Source organism: Rhinatrema bivittatum, chromosome 9 (assembly GCF_901001135.1).
Source record: "Rhinatrema bivittatum chromosome 9, aRhiBiv1.1, whole genome shotgun sequence".
In the NCBI taxonomy this organism is placed as follows: domain Eukaryota; kingdom Metazoa; phylum Chordata; class Amphibia; order Gymnophiona; family Rhinatrematidae; genus Rhinatrema; species Rhinatrema bivittatum.
The window spans coordinates 185,875,303-185,895,253 of NC_042623.1; the positions used below are offsets into that span (position 1 = coordinate 185,875,303).

The 19,951-nt window shown below is 42.0% G+C and overlaps 1 protein-coding gene across 1 annotated transcript in view; it reads left to right on the top strand.

Moving 5' to 3' along the window:
* LOC115099608 (mucin-16-like) overlaps window positions 1–19,554 on the top strand; it is a 73,202-nt gene extending 53,648 nt beyond the window's left edge. Inside the window, exons 6-7 of the mRNA XM_029617341.1 lie at window positions 6,560–6,645; window positions 16,590–19,554. Of these exons, the coding sequence (XP_029473201.1) occupies window positions 6,560–6,645; window positions 16,590–16,664 (161 nt within the window). The 3' untranslated portion in view covers window positions 16,665–19,554. The remainder of the gene's footprint in view (window positions 1–6,559; window positions 6,646–16,589) is intronic.
* The last annotated feature ends 397 nt before the right edge of the window (window positions 19,555–19,951 follow it).

Below are 19,951 nucleotides of genomic sequence, written 5' to 3' on the forward strand. Positions count from 1 at the left end.
ATGGCACTTTAAGGAACAGCCAGTTTCTGCCTTTTTTTTCCCTCTGGCTGTTTCCAAGCTGCTACCACTCGAGTTACCACAAACTTTTTGCAATGCGGTAAATGTTAGGAGGGGGCCTGGGACTCTAATGTGGTACCCGAGACTGCTGCCTCAAATTTAAGGAGTGCGGAAAAAAACAAGTTGAGCCACCAAATGGGGAGGTTGAGGGGGGGGGGGGGTCAGTGTTGACCCCTATATCAACCCAAGGCCACCACTCAAGGTGGCCCCAAGTCCCCAAAAGTGAAAAATAAGTGTCAATGTAGTTGCATGGTGACAACCCTTGTGGACGCGAAACTTTTTTTTGGGGGGGGGGGGGCTATTTAAGGCATTGGCATTTTCTTGAGGTTGGGGCCACCGTTTGCATTAAAGGGCCACTAGGTGAAAATGTTTGCACCATGGTATTTGGCTGTGAGACAAAAGAATGCGTCAGAGTCGCAATATTTCTTCGGGGGTGGGTAACAACCCCCCTGTGATAATGGGACACCTCCCATGGTAAACCTTTGTGACTTAGTTGCTCTAGGCCTGAGTAAGATCTATGACAGCACAGTAGCTGGCTACAAATGAGCAGCACTAGTGATCGCTGTCTGCCAGTGTGCATATTTCTCTATTTCTAGCTGTGGGGATGGATGAACAGTTACCTGTTGGTGATTCATCTGATGTCAATAGGATTACTGAGAACAGTCAACCCAGCCAACTGGAAGCTTCAGGAAACAATCACTCACTCGCATTAGAAGTCTGCTCTGGAATTCAGACACCTGGACCTAAATCCCAAAGTAGCTGAGAATTTTAGCACTTTTTGAGTTGGCTGTTTGGAACCTTATAGGTAATTTATCTGAGAAATATCCCTACCAGTCAGCACCACTGGTCATCATCATTGTTATAACACTGTTGACAATAACAAAAACAACAAAAATCAATCTCCCGTACGTCAGATTCCTAGACGCCTGTAGCTTCTGTAGAACGCAATATTTTTAATTTGAAAAAAATACATAGAAAGTGAAGAAACAGTGCGTTAATATTGTCTTTGCCCTGGCTGGGAGCTTACACTCAATAGTAAGAAATAGCCTTTATCTTTTGAGTGTTACAAACACTCAAAAAATGCAACATTTCAAAAACATATAAATCCAAAAGTGCAAAAACTCTTTAGTGACTGATATCCGATTTCAAAGTAAAATTTCAATACTCATTTAACATTTCCCAAGTTTACAAGCCCCTATTAATATTCTCCAAGGGACCTGGCTTCACCATCATTGAGGCTTCATCAGGGGAATATTCGTTATATAATTTCACAAACTGGCAGTTTAAAATATACCAATATTAAAGACCACACTTATCTTGTAGGCTTGTAGAAAAAGTCTCTCCTTCAGCGACCTCTTGTCTATTTCCACTGCTTCACCATGTAGAGAAAACCTCCATAGCAATTTTCCTGCAATAGCTATGAAAAAAAAAAGACAAAACTTCGAAGCTGCATCAAACTGTCTATGCTTCTACATGTGAACTCTTCAGGCCCCCAAATATTTTTAAAGTCACTCACCAGCTGAAATAATATGCATGTATCTCCGTTAAAAGATACAACTAGACTCAATGGTACTCCATCCCATATCGCCGTTTAAATACAACTTGACGTTCATCACATAGATCCCCCAATCCAATCACTGCACAGTTAAGAAAAACTCCCTATCGTTATAAAAAAAAGAACTCCATTCAATCTCTTGATTTATATCTACAGGAAATAATGTTTTCCAAGGGAAAATAAATCACTGTTGCCATATTATTTATTTATTTAAAATATTTGTATTCCGCTTATGGTGACTCTGTCATAGTGAAATACTCAAGTGATTTCTCTTCTTTGCTTCAAGAGAACGTGACACGTAATAACAAATTTTTAAACCAGTTGTGTTGAAATCCAGTGTTCTGCTAATGGGGTTTATTTTTTTAAGGTCCCAATATAGCTTTTATGTTCCATCACTCTATAAAGAATCTGTCATTTAATTTGTCCAATATAGATCTTATTGCAAGGACAGACAATTGCATAAATCACTTGCTGAGTATTTCAATCAAACCTTCCGGACAATTTGTATGTTTTTTTCAAGGATGAATGATTAAACACAGTGGGCTGGATTTTAAAAGCTCTATGCACATAGAGTGCCTTATACGCACCGGGCCTATTATATAACGGCCCGGCGAAGCGCGTAAAGCCCCGGGACACGTCTAAGTCCCAGGGCTTTACTGAAGGGACAGTCCGGGGCAGGGCAGGGACGGGGTGGGGTGGTTCAGGGGTGGTGCAGGGTGGGGGCGGGGCCAGAGGCTTCGGACACAGCGGCCATTTGCTGCTGTGTTGGAGGATCACGTGCCGGCAGGCTGCTGGCGTGCGCAACCTGGCACGTGATTCAGTTCGACAACATGATTCAGTTACACAAATCACAAAGAACGACGAGAACCTCCAACAAACTACACCTAGTCATACCCCCTCTTCCTTCAGCAAAGCTTTCCAACACTAGGAATAGAGCCCTCTCAATTGCTGGTCCAAAATTATGGAACTCCTTACCAGATCACCTAAGCACACTCAGCGACCTCAAAACATTCAAAAAGGAAATCAAAACATGGTTATTCAGACAATCATTTCCAGATGGTGTTGGCTAAGCCAAACGCAACCGCTCTAAAACATTTTCCCTCCCAATTATAAAGGCACTAATCTCTCTACGAATACCTCACCCTCCCTGTTCCTCGACAATCCACCCCCTACCACAGACCCCTTAAAATATTATGATTATTTTTGTTAGTACTTTGTTTGAGATGTTTGAAGATTATTTCATTCAACCTAGCTTGACTCCGACCGACCCCCGACCGATCCCTGAGATATAATCCTCCCGTTCCTTTCTTAACTCTACCCTAGAAAGAGTATCCCAATTCTCTCATGTTATTCTGTAACATATGTATCAAGTACTTTTTTGCAATCTATTGTACACTTCTTGCATTCTGCACGACCTATATTTAATCTGTTTATGTTGTTTGTTCTTTGAATGTTATAATGATTTCTGTTAATAAGCCACTCAGTTATACCATCTATTATTTGTAATTTGTTAAAATGTAAACCGGAGTGAAGGCAGCTTGCTATACCCCGGTATATAAAAGACTTTAAATAAATACATAAATAAATAAATAAAAAATAAATAAACCTGTGCCTGCCTCCAGGCAGGCGTAAAAAGTATGATAAGAATTTGGGGGGTTTAGAGTAGGGCTAGGGGGGAAAGGTTAGGGAAAGGGCTGGGAAGCTTAGGTTAGGGGGAACGGGGAAGGCAGCGCGGCTCAGCGCAGGCTCGGCATGCGCAAGGTGCACAATTGTGCACCCCCTTGCACGCGCTGACCCCTGATTTTATAACATGCGCGCACCTGCACACGCATGTTATAAAATCGGGTCTACATGTGCGTGGCCGGGAAGCACAGGCACATGTACGCCCGCATGTAGGTCTTAAAATCTACCCCAGTGATTCTTATTTCTCAGTATTAAGCATGACCTCCCTGCTAGTGCAGAGCGTATATGAACGCACCATTTCTTAACTATTTTTTTTGTCAAATTAAAAGTTTTGAGTATTACAGAAGCTATATGTGTTTAGTGATTTGAAGTACCGGAGATCAGTTTGCTGTTTTTGTTAATTGATGACTGGTGGTGATCTATTTGTTCACCTCCGGTTGGTTGAGGTCCAATTATTAGGAAGGGAATGGTGAATAAAACGGAGGATGTCATAATGTCTCTGTATCGCTCCATGGTGAGACCACATCTTGAATATTGTGTGCAATGCTGGTTGCCGCATCTCAAAAAAGATATACTGTAGTTGCACTGGAGAAAGTACAGAGAAGGAAGACCAAAATGATAAAAGGCATGGATTGGCTTCCCTATGAAGAAAGGCTAAAGTGGTTAGGGCTGTTCAGTTTGGAGAGGAAATGACTGAGATGGGATATGATAGAAATCTACAAAATCACGAAAGGACGTGAACAAGTTAATGTAAATGGGTTATTTACTCTCTCAGATAATAGAAGGACCAGGGGGTACTCCATGAAGTTTGCAAGTAGCTCATTTAAAACAAATTGAAGAACATTCTTTTTCACTCAGTGCATAATTAAGCTCTGGAATTTTGCCAGAGGTTATATTCCTAGAGGAGTCCAGAAACTGCTATTAATTAATAAGCAATAGTAACTTGAAATCTATTTATTTATATTTATTTATTTGTTATTTTTATTATACCGAGTTTCATGATAGGAATCACATCAACCCGGTTTACAATTAACAATGTGAGTAAAGGCAGAGAGTAACAAAGTAAAGAACATTTCCCAATACAAGAACAAATATAGTATGAAACTTAACAAATATTATAACAATATTTTGGATGTGAGAAAGTTACAAAAAACATGGAAAAATAACTTGGATATGAAAGGGGAAGAATTGTAGAACGACTATAAGCATTTTAACCAGCTGTTTAATTTTGGGGTACTTGCCAGGGATTGGCCATTATTGGAAACAGGATACTGGGCCTGATGGACCCTTGGTATGAACCAGTATGGTATGTTCTTAGGGTAATTTGCAAAGGCAATACTACAGGTGGCAAAATGATGTTTTACAGTGGAAATGACCTGTTATATACTTGTCCGCCTGATTTGCAAGTATAAACATATTCGGAGATGTCCTGAATGCGTGTAAAGTCACCCGGACTGTGTGGAGGAGCTATGGGAGAATGGAATTGGGAGAGGGGTTTGGACTTCTGCGAATACTTTTGTACTTTCAAGCGTGTAAATTTCCTCAAAAAATGTGTGTGTGTAATTGTGTGTAGGTAGCTTTGGTGGGGTCATTTATAGGTGCTCTGGTCTGCTTTGAATATTGCTGTAACTTATGCATCTATCTGCCGACATTCTCTATGGGCAGTTACTGCCTCCTTAATTCCCAAATGCTACAGTACAGAACTCCGAGATTTCCTCACTATTCCCTTAATGTAAGCTAACATTGTGATTGCTTTTGAGGGGCTGATCCCACAGGACTCAGTGGAGAGAAGAGAACTGCTCACAAAGTGCATTATTTAGAATGAAATTCTGTAGGAAATAATATTTAGATACAAACCTGCTAGGGGTACAATTTTTTGGCAGTCCGATCCATTTGGTTTCTACTCTAGCCGACTCCCCTCTCTCCCCCCACCCTACTATCTAAAGCCCCATCACCTCCCAAGCAATCAAACTGACCACAGTTTCCAAAATTATAACTTTCAAGTTGGAAATGCATGGCCGCAGCGGAGCAATATAATTCCATGCTTAACAATGCAACAGCATATCAAAAATGAAATCTAATAGAAGAGCATAGCCACCATTAGCAAACCCTCACAATATGTGCAGTAGCTTTTCCGGGGAGGTGCGCCTACTCAGGACTACTACAACCATGACCATCTGCAAGGGAATTCATATCCCACATCTCTTCTCTTCAAGGCCCGATTACACCTCATCTGGACATCACAAATTAGCTCATCATTTATTCTTTAGTTATTTCCTACATGTTCTCACATTTTTTTTGGTCCAAGAAAACAAACCGGTAACCAATCCAATGTAGCGGACAGCAGAAGAATGAAAGGATGGATCGGTTAAAATGGACTTTATTGAAACTTGCCCGACTCTGGCCGAGTTTCGCTCTGCCGAGCTGCCTCAGGGGCTTGTTGAACCAGAAACTTGGCTCTATATACTTTTGCTGATTTTCAAGGATGAAGGAACATGAGTAAACACACCGAATCCCGACTTGTCACTTGTGATTCATAAGTCACTTGTGTGAGCAGTGTTGATGCGATTCTTTGTTGAACTAGCACCCGGTCACATACCGCTCTGACAAACGCTGCAAGAGTTATTTCCTACATGTTCTCACATTTTTTTTGACGAGTTACTGTTGTCTATATATATATATATATATATTATACTTTCTATTTATTATTTATTTTATCACAAGTTAGTTATTTACGCTATTATCTATTTTACTACATGTTATTTACTATATATATGCTCGTTATTCGAAGAGTCACTGTTGTCTATTTAATATTTATTCTCATGTTCTGAAACTCCGTTTATTGTAACGCCTCACCGCGATAGTTTTGTTTTATGTAAACCGACCTGATTTGATATTTGTATCGAGAATGTCGGTATATAAAAATGCTAAATAAATAAATAAATAAATATCCCACTTGCCCACAGTGGGAGTAAGCGTCAAAGCAACTTACGTGCCTAAAACCCATTTTTAAGTTCTTACTTGGCTCTAAAAATAGCCCCAGTGGGGATCTTTGTGAGCATGTGCGGGTAACCTGCTTTTACAGGCACTCACAGTAAGCGTTCCTGAGAGACTCTCACGGAGGGTGCACATATCCAAGGCAAAGCGCCTTGACTTTCCTGAGAAACGCTCTGTCGTCTGTTTGCAGGCTAAATGCCAGGCTCCTTACAACTTGCTGCTTTGAAGAGAACGTTACCCCATTTTTCTTCTTTCTTTCTCGTGCAGAGAGGATCCACCTGATTTTATCACTGAAGTTATCCTCCCGCCTTAATCTCACAGACGTCACAATTGGAAACGGGATTTTACTCCAGGTAAGGTGGTAAATTTCAGTTGTTCTTTGTTCTTGTCGTCCTTTCAAAGAGTAAAGACTCAGGTACCTTTTACCGGGGTAAAACAAGAGGGGCCCTCATTCTAAGGCTGGAGGTGCTTAAGCATCAGCTCTTTGGTTTTACCATTTCTGCTCTCTCTTTCTCTTCGGCCTTTGTGAACCTGCCTTCCACCGAGATTTCTCGCCTTCTCGGGGCTCCCTCTTATCGCTGACCAGAGCTCCTCCATGCCCTTCAACTCTGGGATTCCCGTTAGTGCCTCCTCAACCCTCATCGCTTACCGTCTTTGAAGTGCCTGAAAAAGCAAAATATAAATCAAATAAATAAATAATCCTTTACTGGTATCTTGATTGTAGGAAACCAAAGTCAAAGCAGGTACACTATGGCTTAGTGCGCAGTCAGTACCTAAAACTAAGGTGTATGTGGCCTTATTCCGTGACACAGTCGTACCCTCCCTGGGTGCCTCTTCTGGGTCTGCTTTCTGCTTCTCTGAATGCAGCTCTCTCTCTCTTTTCCAATAAACAAACACAGTTGAGTTTCTGGCTGACTCCTTTTTTCAGACAATAATTCTTGGGACCTTCCTCTGTTTGGCAGTCTTCTCTCTGACTCCCACAAAGGACCAGCCTGTGAAGAAATCCTTCTTAGAGAATAAGGAGTAGGGAGCTTAACTGTCTTCTTCTTGGATACCTTTCTTGGACCTTCAGCAGATCTTAGAAATTCCTTTTGGATCCCAAGACCTGAAGGCCTTGACACCTCAACCTTGGTCCCCAGTCACCTTCCCAGAACAGGAGGCAGGACTGACATTCCTTTCCCTGTAGAGAGTCCACCCTCCAGCACCTCTCATAGCCAGAGAGATGCCTTGAGGAATCCTGGAGTCTTGTTAAACTCATGACAACTCTCACTGGAGAGCATCAGACCTCCTCTACCACTCCTACTCTACTCTGACATCACAGACAGTGTCTATGGAGACAACGCTGATGCCTAATAGTAAGGGACAGTTTTGGGACTCCCTTAAATTAAAATTTCCAGAAATAGGAGTGTCCAGGGGCACATAAGGTTTGTAAGTGATTGTCAGGGTCCATCTCCTGCAAGGTGGGTCCTTAGTCGGAAGCCCTACAGGTGACTTCAGGAGTCACTAGGGGGAGACATTGTCGAGAGAAGCTAGGGAGAGGCAGGAAGGGAGTGGGGCTTCCTAAGCGGCTGGAGGAGGGAGGGCAGTTTGCTTTCCTCTTCTGCTCTTCTGTGGCTTTCAGGCGGGTTCCAGCTGCAGTCAGTGGTGCAAGGAGGTTTCTATCCCAGTCGCTGGGAAAAGGAGGCTGTTCCAGTGTTCTGCTGGAAACCAGTTCCGTGTTTCCCTCTTGCAGGTGGGAGAAGGGGGAGTGCCACAGCTTCCCGCTGGGTTTCTGAGCGCGACAGGGCCCAGCGGGAACAAGGGGGAAGTCCCAGATCTTCCTGCAACCTCGCTCGAGCATCCCGAGTAACTGTGTTGGTTGTGCTTGTGGGTTGTTAAATCTCTGCAAACTGTTTTGTGTGGAGGGGGAAAAAAAAACAAACCAAAGCTGAAGAGAAATAAACTTCTGCTAAACTTAAACGATCCACATAACCAGCTAACACAAAACTCATATTAAAAAGTATATTAATGTAACATATTTAAGAGATTTTTGTGTGTACTGGTTCACATTTTTTATGTTCTACCTGTGTAGTTACATCAGTTATAATTAGAGCTTCCATTTTTAAATTATAGACATTGTATTATATACATTATATTGTTTTCCATTATTTAAATTATAGACATTGGTATCTTTTTGTTAAGTGAATCGTTTAAGTTTAGCAGAAATTTGTTCTCTGTTTTTTTCCTGCCACTTTCTCTCTTTTTCCATCTGAGTGCTGGCTGAGTCTCTTTCATTTTTTTTTTGTTTTTATCTTCCTATTCTTGTCTTCTGCAAATATGTTTCCTTTGGAGCACGCCCCCCATTGAGTGGGCTGTTTAAGTGACTGTGATTTAAAAATAATAAAATCCCTTTGGCCCTTTTAACCGCTCCCCCCTCCCCCCCATTGTAAGAATCCTGAATCCAGGACTGCACTGAGCTGGCTAGTGCTCTGCAGTACTCAAAGGTTGTCCTTAGCTTAGCTTTGCCCAGAGAGGACCCCGAGAAAGAGAGTTACACAATTAACATCTGTGCCATGTTCACCTACATTGCTATGCATTATGCTCGTTTTAGGGAACGTAAAGACATAAGAGCTGACCGCCAAATCCCTATGTCGTGACCACTTTAAAATCTACTCTCAGGCAATTACAGCAGCCAAAAAGGAGATTTTTCTCACCCATCCTGGCAGCTTCCAGAAATCAACCAAAAAGGTTCTTCCAGGTGGTAAATGATTTACTGAAACCAGTCTCAAGCAGACCTCCCTCGATATTCACCTCTAGTTTGCATGCAGCTCCTTTGCTGATTTCTTCCAAGAGAAAACAAGTGTTAAGGTTTTCATAACCACCCCAGAGCCTCACCAACCCCAAACCCTGGCTATTCACCTTCACAGAGGTTGCCCCCTGCAAATTAAAAAGTATCGTCTCTGGCTTGAGGGCAACGGCGCATCACATGCCTCCTAGAATCCTGTCCTTCCTCCCTGCTGAAGGGGGACCACTGGGAGACACTGTCCACTCCTCACTGTCGGAACAACCCATGATGACCTGCGTGAGATCTCTGCTGTTCCCATTTGAGTTCACTGCGGCTTTCAACATGCTCGAACACAGGATTGACTTGGGGCTAGGTGACCGTGCCTACAGTAGTTTGCATCCTTTCTGCTGGAGTGGGAGCAATTTGTGATGTTAAGAATATAAGAGCATAAGAAATTGCCATGCTGGGTCAGACCAAGGGTCCATCAAGCCCAGCATCCTGTTTCCAACAGAGGCCAAACCAGGCCACAAGAACCTGGCAAGTATCCAAACACCAAGAAGATCCTATGCTACTGATGCCAATAATTGCAGTGGCTATTCCCTAAGTAAACTTGATTAATATCAGTTAATGGACTTCTCCTCCAAGAACTTATCCAAACCTTTTTTGAACCCAACTACACTAACTGCACTAACCACATCCTCTGGCAACAAATTCCAGAGCTTAATTCTGCATTGAGTGAAAAAGAATTTTCTCTGATTAGTCTTAAATGTACTACTTGCTAACTTCATGGAATGCCCCCTAGTCCTTCCAATTGCTCTGTGTCCTGGAGGTTATGCTGTGGTGTCCTCCAGGGTTGTCCCCCGTATGTTCTATGTCTGTCCCTTTGCTTTGCTACTGCATAGCCTCGGTGTCACCAGCTATAGGTATTAAGATGATATCCAGTTGATGATTCCATTATGCTCAAATTGACAAGAAGCAGTTGCAAAAGCAAACAGTAGTCTAGGAAAATATCAGTGGTTTATCCAAAATAGGATCAACTGAATCCTCATAAGATCAAACTTCCCTGGGTCATGAAGCCCTCTATCTGGTCACACTGTCCTCCATTTCTGCAAACTGATGTACCCTTTTAAACAAACTCCAGAGTGATGAGCCTTGATGTGATACTCAGCTCTTAATGCTGCAAGACCAAATCTCATCCATTGCTTAAACATCCTGCTGGCAGCTATGATGCATTCACCAGTTAGAGCCATAGCCTTCCCTCACCAATTTAGTTACTGTAGTCTATGCATTCATCTTCTCTCATCTAGACTACTGCAACTCTCTGTACATCAGCCTATCACAGAAATGGGTCTTGAGGCTTCCAGACTCATTGGTAGCTGCAGCTTTAGGGATCATATTACACCTAGGCTGGCCAATCTGCATGGGTTCCCAATCCATTTCAGATCAAGGTTCAAACTGCTCCTCATCGTTTTCAAGGGACTGAATGACCAAGGACCACTGTATCTCACAGAACCCTGTGGTCCTTGCTTGAAAATTTCTTGCAGATTGTAGGACAATAGCTGATTAATTAGTAAATTCACCTGTAAATATAAAGTTCTCTCATTCCAACTCCCTTAGTATCCTAAACTTAACTAGGAACTCAATAAAACTAAGATGAAGGCAGCAGTCCAGCAACAAGAGGGGGGCTTTCCACTCTTTTGGCATTGAGTGTCACGTGTATGATTTTTTACCCGCCGGTGAGAAATTGTATGTGTGCACTTAGTGCAAAGAGCTCCTGGCTCTCAGGGAACGAGTCCGATCTCTGGAAGCTAGAGTAGCAGACTTGGAAGAGCTGAGGCAGACAGAGAGGTACATTGATGAGACCATCAGGGACATAGTAGCCAAGTCTCAAATCCAGTCTGGCAGCCCCAGTGCTGCCTTGGATCAGAAAGGTCTCCCAGTAGGAGAACATCACCCTGGTGTAGCAGGAAGTGATCCTGTCGCAAGGACCTGCTCTCCAGGTGATGTATTGTCCTCTCGCACTAAGGACAAGTCTCCCAGGGCTACTGCCCAGGAGAGAAGGGTTAGGCTGGCCATCATAGCTGGTGATTCAATTATTAGAAATGTAGATAGCAGGGTGGCTGGTGGACGTGAGGACTGCCTGGTAACTTGCCTGCCCGGTGCGAAGGTGGCAGACCTCACGAGTCACCTAAATAGGTGACTCGTGAGGTCTGTTGTGGTACATGTGGGCACCAACGACATAGGAAAATGTGGGAGAGAGGTTCTGAAAGCCAAATTTAGGATTTTAGATAGGATGCTGAAATCCAGAACCTCCAGGGTAGAATTCTCTGAAATGCTTCCTGTTCCACGTGCAGGTCCCCAGAGGCAGGCAGAGCTCCAGAGTTTCAATGCGTGGATGAGACGATGGTACAGGGAAGAGGGATTCAGTTTTGTAAGGAACTGGGGAAACTTTTGGGGAAGGGGGAGACTTTTCCAAAAGGATGGGCTCCATCTTAACCAGAGTGGAACCAAGCTGCTGGCACTAACTTTGAAAAAGGAGATAGAGCAGCTTTTAAACTAGAACAAGGGGGAAAGCAGACAGTCACTCAGCAGTGCATGGTTCAGAGAAATGTATCTTTGAAGGATACTAATGAAACAGGAGAGTTAGGGCATCCTAACAGAGAGGTTCCAGTAAAAGCAAATGTAGTCCATGTGCCTATATGTAAAAAATCACCGAAGCTAATGATTTCCGAATTATCCCTAACAACTGAAAAGCAGGTTGTTAATACAAACAAAAAACACACTTTGAAATGTCTGTATGCCAATGCCAGAAGTCTAAGAAGTAAGATGGGAGAGTTAGAGTGTATAGCAGCAAATGATGAGATTGACATAATTGGCATCACAGAGACTTGGTGGAAGGAGGATAACCAATGGGACAGTGCTATATCAGGGTACAAATTATATCGCAATGATAGGGAGGATCAACTTGGTTGGGGTGTGGCACTTTATGTCCGGGAGGGTATAGAGTTCAACTGGAAAAAGATCATACAAGAGACTAAATGCTCAGTAGAATCTATATGGGTAAAAATCCCATGTGTTGGCTAAGAGTATAGTGATAGGAGTATACTACCGTCCACCTGGACAAAATGGTCAGACAGATGATGAAATGCTAAGAAATCAGGGAAGCTAACCAATTTGGCAGTGCAATAATAATGGGAGATTTCAATTACCCCAATATTGACTGGGTAAATGTAACATCAGAACTTGCTAGAGACATAAAGTTCCTGGATGTAATAAATGACTGTTTCGTGGAGCAATTGGTTCAGGAACCAACAAGAGAGGGAGCTATTTTAGATTTAATTCTTAGTGGAATGCAGGATTTGGTGAGAGAAGTAACGGTGGAGGGGCCACTTGGCAACAATGATCATAACATGATTAAATTTAAACTAATAACTGGAAGAGGGACAATAAGTAAATCTGCAGCTCTAACACTAAACTTTCAAAAGGGAAACTTTGATAAAATGAGGAAAATAGAAAAAATCTGAAAGGTGCAGCTGCAAAGGTTAAAAGTGTTCAATAGGCATGGACATTGTTTAAAAATACAATCCTAGAGGCGCAGTCCATATGTATTCCACACATTTAGAAAGGTGGAAGGAAGGAAAAACGATTACCATCATGGTCAAAAGGTGAGGTGAAAGAGGCTATTTTAGCCAAAAAAAATCCTTCAAAAATTGAAAGAAGGATCCATCTGAAGAAAATAGGATAAAACATAAGCATTGTCGTTAAGTGTAAAACATTGATAAGACAGGCGAAGAGAAAATTTGAAATGAAGTTGGCCATAGAGGCAAAAACTCATAATAAAAACTTTTAAAAATATATCCGAAGCAAGAAACCTGTGAGGGAGTCGGTTGGACCGTTGGATGACCAAGGGGTTAAAGGGGCTCTTAGGGAATATAAGGCCATTGCAGAAAGACTAAATTAATTCTTTGCTTCCATGTTTACTAATGAGGATGTTGGGGAGATACCAGTTCCGAAGATGGTTTTCAGGGTTGATGAGTCAGACAAACTGAACGAAATCACTGTGAACCTGGAAGATGTAATAGGCCAGATTGACAAACTAAAGAGTAGCAAATCACCTGGACCGGATAATATGCATTCTAGGGTATGGAAGGAACTCAAAAATGAAATTTCTGGTCTATTAGTTAAAATTTGTAACCTATCATTAAAATCATCCATTGTAACTGAAGACTGGAGGGTGGCCAATGTAACCCCAATATTTAAAAAAGGCTTCAGGACAATCCGGGTAACTATAGACCAGTGAACCTGACTTCAGTGCAGAGAAAAATAGTGGAAACTGTTCTCAAGATCAAAATCGTAGAGCATAAAGAAAGACATGGTTTAATGGAACACAGTCAACATGGATTTACCCAAGGGAAGTCTTGACTAATTCTGCTTCATTTTTTTGAAGGGGTTAATAAACATGTGGATAAAGGTGAACCAGCAGATGTAGTGTATTTGGATTTTCAGAAGGTGTTTGACAAAGTCCCTCATGAGAGGCTTCTAAGAAAACTAAAAAGTCATGGGATAGGAGGCAATGTCCTTTCATGGATTACAAATTGGTTAAAAGACAGGAAACAGAGAGTAGGATTAAATGGTCAATTTTCTCAGTGGAAAAGGGTAAACAGTGGAATGCCACAAGGATCTGTACTTGGACCGGTGCTTTTCAATATATATAGAAATGATCTGGAAAGGAATACGACGAGTGAGATAATCAAATTTGCAGATGACACAAAATTGTTCAGAGTAGTTAAATCACAAGCAGATTGTGATATATTGCAGGAAGACCTTGCAAGACTGGAAGATTGGGCATCCAAATGGCAAATGAAATTTAATGTGGACAAGTGCAAGGTGTTGCATATAGGGAAAAATAACCCTTGCTGGAGTTACATGATGTTAGGTTCCATATTAGGAGCTACCACCCAGGAAAAAGATCTAGGCATAATAGTGGAGAATAATTTAAAATCGTCGGCTCAGTGTGCTGCAGCAGTCAAAAAAGCAAACAGAATGTTAGGAATTATTAGAAAGGGAATGGTGAATAAAACGGAAAATGTTGTAATGCCTCTGTATCGCTCCATGGTGAGACCGCACCTTGAATACTGTGTACAATTCTGTTTACCACATCTCAAAAAAGATATAGTTGCGATGGAGAAGGTACAGAGAAGGGCAACCAAAATGATAAAGGGGATGGAACAGCTCCCCTATGAGGAAAGGCTGAAGAGGTTAGGGCTGTTCAGCTTGGAGAAGAGATGGCTGAGGGGGGATAAGATAGAGGACTTTAAGATCATGAGAAGTCTTGAAAGAGTAGATGTGAATCGGTTATTTACACTTTTGGAAAATAGAAGGACTAGGAGGCATTCCATGAAGTTAGCAAGTAGCACATTTAAGACTAATCAGAGAAAATTCACTCAACGCACAATTAAGCTCTGGAATTTGTTACCAGAGGATATATTTAGTGCAGTTAGTATAGCTGGGTTCAAAAAAGGTTTGGATAAGTTCTTGGCAGAGAAGTCCATAATCAAGTTTACTTAGGGAATAGCCACTGCTATTAATTGCATAAGTAGCATAGGATCTTCTTAGTGTTTGGGTAATTGCCAGATTCTTGTGGCCTGGTTTGGCCTCTGTTGGAAACAGGATGCTGGGCTTGATGGACCCTTGGTCTGACCCAGCATGGCAATTTCTTATGTTCTTATGTTCTTATTGCCTAAGGAAGTAATTGCTCTCTAGAATGTAAACCGGTATGATATGTATATTATACAAGAATGTCGGTATATAAAATTAAAAATAAAATAAATAGAACCAAGAAAAAGCCTATGCCAGTGCTGTGCCCTGCCACTAAAATCTGCTCCCTCATGGCTAGCTTCTGGCCTCTTGAGTTTCAGACCTGGCTCTTCCTCTTTCTGGATGCTGATACTTCTATGTTCTCTAGCCTGTGGGTTCTCAGCTGATTCTGTGCAGGACCTATTACTGGATCTCCTCTACATATCTACCCTCTTCTACTGATCAATGTAGGTAATGGGTTAGAGATCCATGATGCCTTGTGGGCCATCTTTTACATGCTTTTGATACCTTCAGGTAGACACTTTGGTCTCCAGAGACTGGACTTGTTCTCTGAGAACCAAGAGCTCTTTGCACTGGGTGCATACATACAGCATATGGCATTCAGTGCAAAAGATTAGATAGCTCCCATCCTTCTGCTGGACTGCTGTCTGCATCTTAATAATGTTAAAGCTGTTTAAAGTTGTATAAGGAGTGGAAATGTTTAGTCTAATTTATAATACACTAATACATTTAAAGGAATTTATTTAAATCTGTTTGTCAATGACCTATGTCCAGTATATGTGCACATAGGGGTAGATTTTCAAATGTATGCACACACGTCCATGTGTGCGCACTTCCTAGCGTGCACACATGGACACACTGATTTTCTCACATGCACGTGCCAATTCCCTTGATCGATGGAAAATCTACTCTTTAGTCTGGAACAAGTGGAGCTTATGCAAAAAGGTACGTGGTTTATTAGAATCAGCTTTGGGGTCTCCTCCTGTACGGTGCTCATGATCAATTGTCAGGTCAGGCCCAAAACTGTCCAGTTGCAGAATCTCCAGCAAAGCCTTTTTCATAAAGGTTAACATGTCTCTCCCATCTTCTCCCTCTGGGACCTCCAGAATCTGGATATTACAGCGGTGAGATCTGTCTTAATGATCAACACTTTAGCTTTCAGCTTAGCCATCTGCTTACGGAACTGTACTAATGAATTAGCTGCTCTAGTTTCCCAGTCTTCAATCTCTGAGACTCGATGTTCCAGCTCTTCAACCCGGAGGAGAGCCCATCAAGTTTGTCACTTACCTCTGCAATTGAGGATTTAAGAAGCTGCTAGATCACCTCTGAGCTCCCAGACTCTCTCAAAGCTAGTGCAGAGTCAGTGAGGGTCTCTGAAGGTAGTATCTTGTTTCCTGCCATGACACTTTGCTCTCCAGCACTCTCAGTCTCCTTTTAATAATCGGTAATCTGCCCTGATTTTTCTCTACCCAATTTTTCTCTACCTGTTCTTGTTCTGTGGATACCCATAACTCAGAAAAAGTAACCCCAACCACCACAGCATGTTCAGGCGGTAGTATGAAGAGGATGTGAGAGGATTGAGCGAGTCACCGACAAAGCTCTACTACAGAGCAACAGTTGTCATCTGCGCTCAACAGTGCCCTCCCTCTACCCAAATTTTTGCTGAATAATATGTTATCCAGCCAGAATTTAGTCAGATAAGTTCCCAAGTATTCATTTAGCTGAATAACTTCTGAATTATCCTTCTAAATTCTTCTGAATATGGAACTCATTGTATCTAAGTGTCAGAAGAATAGGTATTCATGATAGTGGTGCAGAAGTGAAGATAAAATGGAATTGTAACAAGATGAGAATATGAGCAGATTGAATAGGCCTTGGGTCTTTATGTGCCGTTATATCCTCTGTTTCAATAATCAAATTCATTCTGTTTTTCAGCTGAATCAATTTCTAACAGAACATTTTCCAACTACGACATTGACTTTATCCTTGAAAGGGATACGAAAAATGTAAAACAGGTGCAATGAAAACATCAGTTGGCGTTCTGCAGCGCTCCAAGGAGAAACCAACCTGCTAATGGTTACGTCCAGAACTGAACAGGACAGAAAGAGGAAACAATGTTTGTTGGGCCTGACAGGAATGAATCTCATTTGTAAACCACGGCATATTGGGATGATCTCAATCTCTCAAATGTACTGCTAACGCCCTTCTTAGTACTTGCATTTTGCCAAGGAGAGCCTCTTTCCGGAATTCATATGCTGCAATCTTAACAGGCAACAACATATCAAGATGCGCTAGAAAATTCTTTTTAATTAGACCAGTGACACCCAATAAAATTGTGCCAGTATCATCTGATTGTATCTCTTGGTACTTATGGATCTTTACTTTCTCCATACGATCCACGGATGTCCCTGCTTCCTGTTAATTATTTTTGCTAACTTATCTAAGAAGATTCTCCCGAGTTGCCCTCTGGGAGTGAGCCTTTTTGTCTGACCTATATTGGCTTATTTGTTCTTTTTGAGTCCACTTTTTGGAAATCTTTTTTCTCTGGGAGTCTTGCTATCCTTTCACAGAGGATTTGGGGAGTAAGCCCTTGTGTAAGGTTAGACTAAGGGGTAGGGGAGACTTGTTGCTCTCTTTCTTACCTCTGATGGATAGCTCAGTCAATGACCCAACGCAAAGGAGATCCTCTTTTGAGTTGATTTTTACTCAGTGATTATCCTCTCGCTTGGAGACAAGGAAGTTTTTCCACCCTTCCTGTCTCTTATTTATTTTTTCCCTTTTTGAGTCAGAATTTGGGACTGAGTGCCTTTGGTATCAGGGACCCAGTTTCCAGTTCATTGGGAGTAGAGGTGTCTTCCTCCTGGGAATGGATTCCCATTCATTACGAGAGGGAAGGAGTTGTAGGTATTGTTCAATAGTTTTTTCTGCTGACTCAAGTGTCCTGCATTTGAGAGGAGAATCCTCACTCGATGTTTTCAGAAGGAGATCTAAGATTTAATATGTTTGTAATCTTACTAAAGAAGATTACAAATATATTAACTTTATTTTTGTACATCAATTTACCTTAACATCAAAGAGCTGTAAACAATTTTCACACATCTGATCAACTATCAGTAAAGAAATTGGAAACCACGTCTTCTCAGTGCGATTTTTGCTGCTGTAGACTGTGGAGATTATCAGTGCTATTTACAGAGACTGGAAAGGGCTGTGTATCCAATGCAAAAGGACCTTGAAACTATGCTTGCCCCCACAGGGAGATCTGGACCTCAGAAGTAAAAGCTATCTTGAAGAACAGATGCAATATTATTTTATTATGTGTGCCCTCGGGGACGGTATCAAGGTTCTATCTCATAAGTGTACCTGCATATCAGATAACGGTCACCTCGTTGTGCAAAACAGTGTTTTACCTACCACGACCCCTTTGCAAAGTACCACCTAAATGTATGTGTATAGTTTGCCAACCGGCCTCTGAAATGCCTCCCTCCTCCATCCCAAAATATACGTGATTAATGAACTTTCAGATGGCTAAAAATCTACTTACTCAGATAGACCTAATTTAGGTGGGGTAACTGTTTCTACCCAATTAAAAGACTCCTAGGGTTAAAGAATGCACCTCAATATGTGTATGAGGAGGACATTACCACTATGCAGAATGTAACCATCAGGAAAGGTGGGGTATACAGCAGTCCTAGACTTTAGCTGCTCAGTCAGTGCAGTTGGAAGGCTAGAGAGTCAGATCATTGGCCGTTGAATGTGATTTGTAGTGATAGAAGGTCCTTGGCTGCTGAGTGTGACTCGGCGTGATAGAAGATCTTCTTTTTTAAACGGCTGGTTTCCTATTTTCACCCAAATGAGTGTGAGCTGATTGTGCCGCCTGATGACCCTGAGATCACCTGACACACATCTCAGTGTCATCTTCTCAGAAAGCAATATGCCCAGGCAGAGCAGGCAGTGTTAGCGAGCTGTCTGCTTTCAGAAAGCCACGGGCTCTATTTATTCTCCAAACTAACTCAAAATCATTAGAAGCAATTACTGGAAGTGTTTTAGCTCCTGTTTTTTTCATGATATTTTGAGCTCTGACAACTAGCGGCTTTCCACGGCGAATTCCCCTTGACACCCCTTTAAGAGAAAGTGGCTCCTTCTCAAGTTCTCTTTCGTTTTAGGGTCGATTTAGGGGGTCACGTACGTGATGGGGGAAGGAACTTTCCTACCTTTTCCCCTCTCCTCCCAGACCCCTAACCCCTACCTACCTACCCTTTTTTTTTTGTTTTATAACTTACCTGCTCTGATGGGCAGAAGTAAGTTACGCCCGCCAGCTGGCTGCCAGCCCGCGCTTCCCCCGGGCCAGGGCCTAATGGCCACTGTCCCAGTCGGCCCCCGGACCGCCCCCTTTAACAAAGCCTGGCACTTCAGCGCGTATTGGGGGATATGCACGAGGCCGGGCCTTTTGTAAACTGCTCGCGGTGCACGTACGTCCCGGCCACACGCGTATCCCCCGGTTTTTGCGCAGGCGGGCTTTTTAAAAATTTGACCCTTTATGCTTGCCAATAAAATATTGTTTTCAGACGGCTTTTCATGTACGTTTCTATGATTTCTTTACTACTGCAGGTCATAGCAGGGGTTTCGAAGACAGGAATATTCTTCTCTAATTGCTTAACGTAGATTCAGAAGAAAAATTCAGGTCACCATCCCTAAGAAAAGCTTCCTCGCTGCTTCTTATTTCCTATCACCTAACCCAAAGTAGGGTTGTGCATGGGAAAAACTGTATTTCTTGCATTTTATTTTTCTTGTTTTGTGTTTTCCGTTGCACTTTTGTAATTTTGTTTTGTTCCATTATTTGCACTTGTAAAATATGTTGAGAACGCATACAAAATCGATATTATGAAAATAAATCTGATTTTAAATGCATAAAAAATGTATTAGTCCAAAGAAACACAACAAAACAACGTGAATACACATCCCTAACTTGAAGGAATCCAGCACCTCTAAGAAATGAGCAAGACCAATAGAAATTCCCATGTTTTCCCCATCTTCCTCTCCCCACATAACGTCTGGGGCTTGGCTGTCTGTCTGTCCGGCAAGCTCCAAGGATCTGTAGAATTATAAGACAGTGTAACCTGACTTCTGGAGACCCTGCCTACTGAAGAATATTCTGTTATATACATGATCATCTGTATTATATGTTTGTTTCTTTCCAAAAAATGCATATTTAAGAGACAGAGGGAACCAGGTGCTTAATCCCTGAAGGCCGTTCTCATTGGCAAGAAATGAATCCAGCAGCTTTGCATAAGTGCACA